This window comes from Falco biarmicus, chromosome 3, assembly GCF_023638135.1.
Source record: "Falco biarmicus isolate bFalBia1 chromosome 3, bFalBia1.pri, whole genome shotgun sequence".
NCBI lineage: Eukaryota > Metazoa > Chordata > Aves > Falconiformes > Falconidae > Falco > Falco biarmicus.
In genome coordinates this window covers 47,380,007-47,391,372 of record NC_079290.1, presented here as the reverse complement: position 1 = coordinate 47,391,372, position 11,366 = coordinate 47,380,007, and the positions used below count along the sequence as shown (strand labels likewise).

The following is an 11,366-nucleotide window of genomic DNA, read 5'->3' as shown; positions in this document are numbered from 1 at the left end:
GTGATTGCTGATGTCTTCAGTCCCCTCTGAGGCAGACTAGCTTTGTAGCTAGTGATCTTACAACACAAATGTTCCCAAAGGAGACAGGGTTGTGGGATGATGATGACATTGAGGAACACAACTGTCAATTATATTTTTTTAAATACTATTCTGAAAATGTTCATTTCTGGAGGACACACAGACCATTACAACAAATGAATATAATTATATAAAAATACCGAGCAAGATGTCACACCTTTACTAGGAGCAGAGGAAGTTTATACTGTATTACCTGAGCTTATAGCACGTGAGCAGGAATTTGAAACTTCAAACTACTGCTGGTGTCTGTCAGTGTCAACACCAGTATCTCCACTGTTGTTCAAAACAGAAATAGAGCATTGCTGTTTATTTGCTAAAGGCCCCAGCTTAAAATGATAAGCAGCAGTTAATCCTCCAATACACTTCTCTAACTTTTAAGCACAGGCTAAATTTTGTAATACAGCTTATCTTGCTGTCCTGCTTGCTGCCTGTTTGTGATCACCAACCCTTTTGCTGTGCCAGCTACCACACCTGCCGCTTTGGAAAACTTAATTTCTATCCAATTTAATACAGTGTTTTGATTTGCAAAGCAGGGATGCCAACAGCTCAGCTCTTGCTAGTCCAGCAGCAGCTCTGCATCACTTTTGTTCTCTGCCAAAAAAATTTCTTTATTCTAGGGCATGCTTATATGTGGGAAGCAAAAGGAGAGTGAGGGGGGAAACTAGAATGGTCTTTCTCTTCCATTCCTGGAGAATAGTGAGACCACATAGAGATGATACTGAAGTACCATTTTCCTATATTTTCTTATGCAAGTTTTGGAAAGGGGTGGTTACAGGAGAGACAGAAGGGAAGACACCTGTGGCTCTCAATTTAACAAGGAAAACTCTGGAGGGAATGCACCATGAGATCTCTGGATATAACATAGGTATCATCCATGCAATCACATTCTACTTATTACAGAGGCTGATGGAGTTCCTAGAGGGTGTCCATTTGGAAGGAAACATTAATTCAGTAATGGTGGATGAGACCACCTATGACAGTGACATAAAAGCTTGTTTTTCCCTCGGCGTGGGAGTGGGGAATTAATATTTTTGCAGAGTATTTCATACTGTAGAGCATCTGTACAGCTTTTGACTCCTGAAATAACAAGGCCAATCCTCTCAAGCAAGTTAGAAACCTGTGAGGCAGAAGTGATGTCAGCTTAGAGGAAAGGGATAGGGATCACAAGAAAGGAAAAACGTCTGTGCATGCGAAAGGCAAGAGCCAACAACTCTCTGTAACAAGCTTTTCTCTCAGACCAGGTTACAGAAGAAATCTAAAAAGTCAAGACTTGGAAAAGAGAAGAACCCAAAAGCAAGAAAACACAGACAATGCTGAGGATGTTAACAAAGTACGTTCCAATGAGCAATGAAATGTGAAGTGCTAGTCTTTTACTTTCCCAGCAAACAGTCTATGCTAGGGAACAACTACATGGAACGAGCAGAGAGGCAACTTTCTGCAGTTGTGAGTAGGCTGCTCGCCTGGCTGCATAGCACCTCTTCCCCCCACGCATTACAGTCAGACTTCTTCAGCAGTGTCATGGGCAGACGGGAGATCTACGGGATCAAAGCAATGGTACTTCTCCTGGAAATATTTCATACTCTGCCTAGCGCATGCTGCACCCTTACAGTATATCCTACAAAATGTAACAATCGATGTAAATGACTTACATTAATCTGAAATGACGGAGAATCACTCACCTACATCTCCTCAATGAGCAGTCCCACTATGGAAACCCCAAACTCACCTTCCAGTGTCTCACAGCTCTTCAAAGTGCAACTGGATGGCAAACTCAATTGCTTCCTTCAGATCTGTCTTGTCACAGACACAGTAGCATCATCCAGTTTGTTCCTTGGTGAAATCATAAAATGCAGATACTTATGCTTTAAGATTTTCTGGAAAACTGACATTTTACCAGTCATAAATTAGAAAAGACAGTTATACCTTTGCAAACTCAGAATAACTACACCCAGGAAAACTGGATGTATTCTGTAATTACTTATCATAACCACAAACATGCAGATAAAGATTATCTATTGAAATGCCAGGCATAAGTTATTCATTAACTAAAACCATTCTGTAATTTTATTGATATATTTTGTGGAGTTCACATATTTTTGTACAGCAAACATAACACTGTAGGCCACAAGAAGCTGCAGCACTATTGTTTAATAGCAGCAAGGTATATTTTATAATCAGGGTATGTGGACAATAAATAATCTGTTTCTTTGGATGTGAATGTTTAAAATGAAGTTCTGCTGCAGCTTCATAATGTGATTGCTATTTTACAGAGCTTATACACAAAAATATATATGCAATCTTTTTGTCTATATTTTATACAAATACAACAGTAGTTTGTGAATACATTTTAAAGTACATATACATGATAAGCAACTCAATTTCCCATATCACAGGATAGCAAATTTTAAATGCAAGAAACATATACAAATTCAGTCTGGAATGCAGGGTTTTCTGTGTTCTTTTTTTTCTCTATTTTTGACTCAAAACTTTTATCATTAAAACATTTTAGCATACAAGTTCAAACAATTTTTCCACTAGCTAAAAATATAATTTCAGCAATCCAAGTCAGGTTTGGGTGTGTCATCATTCCCCAATCTTACTTTTCCCAGTTTTCATCTAAATTCCAAGGCTTTTAGTAATATATAGTATGTTCTTCACTCCACACCATATAAAAAGCCCACATTTAATTTTAACTAGCCATCACCTATTTTTGTGAACAAGAGCTGGGCTTGTCAGCGTTTAAATTTGCATGTCCAAAATTTTACTTTTGCAAGTGCATATGAATACATTGTGGTGTTGCACAAAGTTCATTAATGACAAATTAAGTCACAGTATAAAAATATATCATACAACTATAGGTCTAGTATAGTCCTTTTTTCTATGGGTAAAAATACATCTGAATGAGACAGGGAGGTTTGTAGCACCATGAGAGGAGTTGTATCCCAAGTTACATTAGCAGCATGATCCAATATAACAATATTGCAGGAGTGTTTCTGAGGAGATAAACATTCACTCTGGTTCAACTGTACCACTGAAGCTTATACTGAAAAGTGTTTACATATGATTAGCAATAGTTCTGTGTCACTTCCAGGGCTAGATAACTGTTATCAAAAGACACTGCCTTCCAACAAAAGTAAGACACCCTTATTGCATAAAAGCTTTGGGCCTATCCAAACACATTTTGAACTACTGTGGCGTTATTTGTACGTTGAGCGTGATGCTAAATAGGCTGTGGTTTTAACTGTACACTGGGAGGATGCAGGATGGGCAGCTAAGCCTATACGGTTTACTACACACCAGACAGGTATGTTTATTTCAGAGGCTTATCTATAGACTGAGAAGACTACAGGATGAGCTGCTAAACCAGTGTATGAGACAGACATAACGAAGGATGCAATCCTGCCCCCTTGACCTTTACGGATGCAGGATCAGGCCCTAAGTTAACTTCAGACAGCAGCATAGCGATGATAGGATATGATAAAAATATATCTGCATCAAATACTGCATGTTAAACATTTTTGCCATAGTTTACCATCCAGAACTCCAGAGGACACAGTTTATAATTACTGAAGACAAACTCCTAATTTTTTTTGACTGGTATTCAAAATGGCAGTAGAAGACAGTGTAGTTTGAAACATGTAAACCTAGTAAAAACCATTGTAAAACCCTTTAGAAAGACACACTGGTTCTGTGCAATATAGCAAATTGATAAGAAAACACTGTAAAAATGTACCTGTTTAAAATTAGAATGTCTACCATTTTGTACACAAAGCATTATACCAAAGGCCTACATATATGTAATCTAATGGCACTTGAAACAAATTATAATAAAAGGTTTTATAATAAAAAGCATAACCTGTAAGAAATTTTCTTAAAAGGTTTAGGTTTTCTTTTTGAAAGTGCTATATCTTGTAATATGTGTAACATAGAGGTTGACCAAGCTTTATTTTAAAAAATATTGGCCTATAATACAAGTTTAGCTCACTAGGCAAATGATCCTGAAAATATGTACTCTTAACATTCATTATTAGCTTAATAAAGCAATCAGCTCTGGCTCATGTTTCAGTCAGTATATGGTTTTTAAAAACCGCTACTGCCAAATTAACAATAAATCACTCTATTCCACAATTTACTACTAAATAAAGCACAAGCAACAAGTACACAAAAATATATATATTTAAAAAAAACCCAACAACCTTACTAGAAGTTTAGAAGTTGCACAAAGAGTGGTGCATGATCAGCCAGCCCTCCCCCCTCCCACCAAGAATCCATCTGAAATCAAGAAAACAGGGTTTAAAAACCAGCAGTTTAGTAGTGGCCAATATTGACTCTGCCTAAGTGATATTCAAAAGCACTCCGGTGGTGGTAGTATTGCTTACAGTGTCAGTCTGCTTCCATGTTACTGTACATCCTAGTTCAGTGGCAAACACACTCGGTGCAGCCACCCACTGAAACCCTAACTGAATGAGGTTCAATATCTTGTCTGAGGTCCCTATTTCTCAAGTGAAATGTATGTCTTAACTCCGAAGTGAAATGTCAATCCCTTTTCAGGAAGCTAAGGCACGAACAAAGTAGTAAGGATTCTGGTTACGCCCTAAGAAATGGATGTTGGCAAAGTGTCTGTTGGGTTTTGGTTTTTTAATGAAGTCTAAGTGGCAACTGAGACTGATAAACAGTCGCTATGGACTAGAAACCTGTGTGCCAGAGGCTGCCCGGGACTGACAGTGCTGCCCGGCCAGGCTCCTGGGCCAGCTGCAGGATGCTGAGCACTCACAACTTTCCTCTACTGCAGCGGGAGTTGCAGGTGCTTGGCTCCACATGGGACATAACCCACTGGAGGAATTAAGTCCATTTATCATCATCTCAGATTGATTTAAAGGATTGAGAATAAACCCGAGTTCTTCCTAGACACGTTATGGTTGCTGATTTAAACTAGAGTTACATTCGGTTGCGTTCACCTTGTGCTCTGTTCATCTGTGGTTTTCTTTCCTTTCAAAAGGTGAAGAAGAAAAAAAAGCAATATTGAACAAATCATTCAACTAAAGATGTAAGTAAGCGAGCAATCTGTTTCACAGAAACCAGAGGAAGCAGTCATGAAGCAGAGCTCAAAGCCCCCTTTGAGATAACGTGCTCCTAAATCCAAAATTTAGGAGTAGTTGGCAGAATTTCAAAAGGTATTTTCCTTATTAATACATCCTTATTTTAATGCCTTTGGAACACAAACACATTTATAAAAATGTTATCTTTCAGTAATAAAATTTAAATACACATATGTATAAAATAGTAAAACTACACCTGCATATTGCTCCTAGAATTAAAAAAAAAGTAGGAGCTACTGATAAAACATCTGGAGCATGAGCTCCTTAAATGGGAGCAACTTTTGTTTCTGTGAAGTATATTTAGTTTAACCACTTAAAACCTTGTACGAATCCTCATTATTGTTTGAGAGATACTAATGTACTTGATTTCTATTTTTTAATTCCTTGTACAAAAATGACAAGGAAAAGAATTATTGTTGAATTACAGCAAAACTAGTTTGCTTTCATGCATCACAGGGCTGGTTTTTTTTTTTTTTTTCCTCTTTTGGTTATTAGGGGTTGGGGAATAGAATATATTGCATTAGGTAAAAGTGGTGTAAGCAATATGCTTTTACTTCACTCCTAAGAGTCCTGTCTTTAAATCTTGGCAATGGGCAAAAAGTCCCTAACCAAGTACCCAGGTGTAGAAAGTATGATTAACATCTAACTTGTTGCTTAGGAGGACATAACACACCATGTAACACAACTGGAAAGATCATTCCAATAAAAAAAAAAATCAAACAAAAACTGGTATTTGCAAATTTACATTCACTCTCTGACTGCACACTAGTTTTGAACTGAAAATAGATACACACTTTCTGGCTGGACTTGATCCACCCTTTGGCGGTGGCAGCTGGGAGAAGACTGATGCCTACAAATGTGAATACGCTATTGGAAGATTCCTATGCAGTACTCTTTCTATGCTACTAAAGAGAAAAAACAGCAAGTTAAGAATTAAAACAAAAACTGCGACAAAATAGTCTGCATGACTACATTACAACACTTTTATATTTCAAGATCAGCCATTAATTTTGCCTGTTTCCCTCTACCAGAGTCATGAAAGCACAACAACACAGTTCCAAATTCAACTTGAAACATTTGTCATTTAGGCAAGCAGATTCTCTGTTGAAATTCTATTCAGCCATGATTTTAGAGAATGAAACTATATTTTTTCTTCCATTATCCATAACAGGCCACAAAAATTTAAGCCAGAAAATGGCAAAATTCGTAACACCTTTTATAATGACTTCAATACAAGTCAAAATGCTATATATATGTACATGTGTATATATGCACTTCTATATATAGACACACAAGTTTTCAGAAAAATCTGAATTCTATATTTATTTAAAAAATTTAGATTTGTCATTAGAGAACAGATCAGATGTGTCACCATTTGGGAAGAGGATTTGTCTGGAAACAGACTGGAGATTTTTTTCCCCAAATCTTCAGGAATCTTTGTGATACATATTTTAACTGGATTCTTTGCAAACAGTAAAATCTATTAAAAGGTAAAAGTGGTAGTTCTACCACTGACATCAATAAAACAGAACAGCTGGTATGGTTGAAAAAGTTTTAAAAAAGGGGTCAGTGTTGAGAGTTTGCTTGGGATGACTTTCTACTAAACATTTAAAATGTGTCAATTGGCAGTGAAAATGAAAACCATACAATGAGACTGTTTAAAAAAAACCAAAGTAAACACAGCTGAGAATAAACACTTTCAAAACATTTTAAAAAAGTTAATTTAAATTTCTTACTGGCTTCATGAGATTGGTACTGTACAAAAGCAGAGAATTTATAATGTCTTATAGTAGGCACTAAGTTAAAAATGGTCACCTAAGGCATTTCTACAAATAGACAGTAACAAGCCAGCTTTGTACATCCTATTGGAAAGCTTGATGAAATCGCGGTAGGGTGGTGGTTGTGCTTAGACTGCTTGTGAAAGCTGCTGACAATGAGTGCAGAGACCCAAGACCTATACTATTGCTAGGATCTTGTGGATCCTGGGTTTGTGGTGGAAGCTGAGTCATAGAAGAATGTGCCTCCTCTTGCGTGTAACTCATTCCGAGGTTTCCCACTGAAACAGAAGGATTATAGGGAGGGCCATTTACAGGTATGAAGTTGAACAGCTGAGAAAAGTCCAATGATGGGGTGTTAAGAGGTTCACTAATAGGAACGGAGCCCTTGGAAAGGGAAACCTCCCCAGACCCATCATCTAGCGGCCCTACTTGTGGATCCAGCCCTAGTTTTGATGAAGATGCTTGAGAATCTTGGGATGAAGAAGGCATACCACTTTGCAACTCCATTAAGTAACTTTCGATTTCCCCTTTCAATGGCTGTTCTTTTTCAGGCATAGAAATTGCGTATGAGGTAGTACCGAGCGGATATTTCAATGATAGCTGGTGAGAAGGGTGGACAGACTCCATATCTATTGGACAAGGCATTCCCAATGGTAACGATGTGGCAACCATTTGGTGTGCAGATGCAGAACTCTGCATGGACTGAATCTGAGTGTTGTAGAGATTTAATTGCAAAGTGTTTGTAAATGGCTTTGATGTCAGTTCACTGGAAGGTAAAGACATCACTGGAAGCAGCTCATCCTTAATAGGCACAGAAACATTGCAGGTAAAGGGATCTAGAAGGTCCATTGGCTCTGTTTTGACCTTCAGAAGTTCCTGGTTGTGACTTTTCTTCATGTGGCGCGTGAGGTGATCCTTCCGCCCAAATCTCTGTGCACAGTACTGACAGAGGAAGTCCTTTCTTCCAGTGTGCACTACCATGTGTCTACGGACATCCTTTCGGGTGTAGAACCGACGATCACAGTGTTCACACTGATGTTTTTTCTCCTTCACTCCACCCGATGACTTGCCTGCATGAGTTTTTAGGTGCTCCAGCAGCACTCCTGTGCTTTCAAAAGTCTGCAAACATACCTTACAGGTGAGGTCACCGCTTGTTGCAGCATGCAAAGCCAGGTGACGTTTGAACCCAAGCTTGGTATTGTAGTTCTTTCCACATTCTTCACACTTAAAGGCCTCTTTGTTGGGATTGTGTGTATGTAGGTGATTCTTTAGGTGATCTTTTCGGTGAAACATTTTCTCACAATAATTACACTTGTGGGTTTTCTCAGGAGAATGAGTAGCCATATGCCTTTAAACACAGATATATTCTGTAAGTAATTATTTTGATCAAAAAACACACGTGCTCATTTTTTAATGGCAGCTAAATACTACACTAAGGGGTGCTTTGCAACAGAACCTTTTAACTGAAAGCATGACACTACAAAGACAGTTCAACAAATTTAAATATAGCAAAACGTGAGCCATTTTTCTTAAATTGACACTTTAGTTTTGGTGGGTTTTAGCTATTGTAACAGGGGTATATGGGCAAGTATGAAAGTATTCGTGTAAAAGTCCATAGCCAAAAAATTTTCAGTCCATACTCTTTTTCTTGTGACAATTCCTTATACAAATGAAAATTCTACGCTCATTAAAAAGAAACAAAACAAAACAACAAACAAACAAACAAACAGAAAACAAAAGCAGAAAACAAATTAAGAAACAAAATCAAAGACATTAGCTTGAAAACTTAGGTAATTTAGAATTCTAGAAACAATCCAATGGATACTTTAATTAACACATCCTCTCTGCAATCAGCTGAAGGTGTACACAAATATATACTTTTACACGGCTTAACATGGCCAACATAAAATAGATAATATAATCTGAAAGATAAATAGAGTTTAATACCTTAGTAATTTGTACTTAGAAACAAAGGCCTTGGTGCAGTCTTGTTGTGTGCACTTGTAGGGCCTCTCTCCTGTGTGAGAGTATGAGTGAACCTTTAATTTCTCAACACTGTTAAAGGCCTTGTCACACAGTTGGCAAGGAAAGTTTTTTCTTGGTTTGGTTTCACCACGCTTACGTTTCCCTGAAGGGACTTTCTGGGTATCTCTTACTTCTGACAAATCACCAGGAATGACAGTGGCCATCGCAGCCTAAACCAGGCCTTCTTGTTGGACACTTGGGAATTGCCCAACTCCACTAAATGATTTAGCTTTAGATGGCTTCTCAAGTTTCATGTGGTCGTAAAAGAAAGCAAAAGGGGACTGGAAAAAAAAAATAAGAAACAACTAGTTTGTAACTAAACTTAGATTTTGAAGTTTACTTGCTATGTGATGCTTCTGAATAAAACTTAAAAATAAAATTAGGTTCAGCTGGTCTGATGTAATACCTGCAGGTTTCTTTACACTATTTGCTGCAACTCTTAAAACGCATTGCTCAGGATGAACAGATCCACATTTGCCCTGAGATCACACCTCACAACCTTCCCCTCAAGCACTGATGGAGAACAGCAAAGTTTCTGTCAGATTATGGGAGGCATCAGGCAAAGGGCCCACCTACCCAAGCGGCTTTCGGCAGCTTCGGATTTCAAAGGAATTACAGCCGTGCCTGCGGTGTTTGCACAGACACATGCACACACGCACACATGCACACACACGGTTATCAAAGTGAAAATCTGTAAGCCTCGAAATGTTTGAAAACCTGCACGAAAAGCAGCAGTACCCATGCTGACAGACTCGGGGGGCAAAGCTCCTGTTCTCGGGCATACCTCCTCACTGTCCTTACCTGCACATCTGCGCATCTACTCTCGCAACATGTACACATTGCCAATGATTGCTAACGCCAGGTGAAATTCTCCTGTAAACTTACCCTCTGCTAACAGAGACAACGTATTAACAGCAGAAATCCCACGGATTAGGGATAGGTTAGATAGATTAGGGTTTTAACAGCCCAGTGCTGGAGACCCCCACCCTCCTCATGCTATCCTTCAAGTTGCAGGGGCGGCAAGTGTTCAGGTTTGGGCTAGCTCAGGACGGAGGCTCTTAGTCCAGCTGGGACACTGCAAACCACCAGCTAAACCGGCACCTTTCAGCTAGAGGAGGTGCGTGATGCTCATGTCTGACTTGCTGACTGACTCGGGTGAACAGCTTTAAGTTCATCATCTGGTAACGTGTAGTAGCAACTGGGCACCTGCCATGACAGGGCACTCAACAGCCCTCCTTTGCCAGGGGTAGCTGACAGCTTTTTTTCATCATTGGCACACAATTGCTACTACAGATACCAAAATTTAGTGCTACCCGTTGTGGCAAGGGCCGAGTGCGAGGTCTGTGGCAGCAGGGGCAAGGAGGAGGATGGTGGGAGGATGGCACTCAATGAGAGCGTTTGGCAGGGCCAGACAGCCCCAAAATTTGGCCTTTCTCCCTCAAAAGTGCCCCCACCCACCCCCAGCCCTGGTGTGGCTGCTCGCAGCTGCCGTCCGCTCCGGCCTGCGCCAGGGCAGCTGCGTGAGAGGCAGCTGGGCCGGGCGGCAGCGAGGCCGGGGCAGTGGCCTGGCCGGGCTGGGGGGCTCAGCGGCCGGCCGCCCCCACGGCCCCCAGCAGCAGCACAAGGGAAGCCAGCAGCTGCTGGGACAGGTGGAGCCGGGCAGCCGGGAGCCAGGCAGGGAGCACCAGGCTGCAGCTGCTCCAGCCTAACGCCACCTCCCCGATAAACAAAACGGACTCTTCCCCGCTGCCTGTGAGGGAAGGCCGGAGAGCTTGGAGGCGGCCTGGGCCCTGCCTCAGCTGTCCCCTCTCCCCGGCCGAGGCTCAGCAGACGGAGGGAGCCAACCACTCCAGAGGGGAGCGGAGAGCAGTGCCCAGGTGCGATGGGGCCAACACTAAATGGTCTTTGCGAGAGCCCCAGCGTGGTCCTGGAAGAAAGCAAGGAGGAAGGACAGCTGGTGTTCTTCTTAATACATGGCAGGACAGGAGGGCTGGGAGGGCAGGGAAGGGAGATGGGAATGTGCCTCTTTGTTTGCATTTTGTGAAATCTTCAGACTGACATCTCCATTTGAAACATGTACACAGAGTATGCTTTCGTCTATGCCTTTTCCTCCCCTGTTCCCATAACTTCTCCCTTGTCTTTACAAGAGGAGAGAAGTCCTGGCTCACCAAGATGGAAATCTGCTGCCTTTCAACCCTAAAGCCCTCCAGCGGCAGGTCAAACTATGCTACATTCTTTAAGCAAGAAGTTTTGTAAGACCTTTACTCCCCCAGATTTTATATGGAACCATTAACCTCTTTAAGGTGTTTCTTTAAGGACTACTAAGATTTCAGATTTGTCTTGGACTCATTCCCACTCATGGGACGAAGCCTGGACACATCAGTTC

General features: G+C 40.7%; 1 protein-coding gene across 4 annotated transcripts in view; it reads right to left on the bottom strand.

Annotated features, from left to right (window-relative positions):
• Positions 1-2,112: 2,112 nt before the first annotated feature.
• The window catches only part of PLAG1 (PLAG1 zinc finger), a 52,663-nt gene continuing 43,409 nt past the window's right edge, over positions 2,113-11,366 (bottom strand). For 3 of the 4 annotated variants that reach the window (XM_056332253.1, XM_056332254.1, XM_056332255.1), the window contains 2 exons: positions 8,903-9,261; positions 2,113-8,303 (listed from right to left, as the gene is read on the bottom strand). In XM_056332253.1, the coding sequence (XP_056188228.1) occupies positions 7,040-8,303; positions 8,903-9,144 (1,506 nt within the window). In that variant the 5' untranslated portion in view covers positions 9,145-9,261 and the 3' untranslated portion in view covers positions 2,113-7,039. The remainder of the gene's footprint in view (positions 8,304-8,902; positions 9,262-11,366) is intronic. The other variant, XM_056332256.1, reaches the window with a different exon arrangement.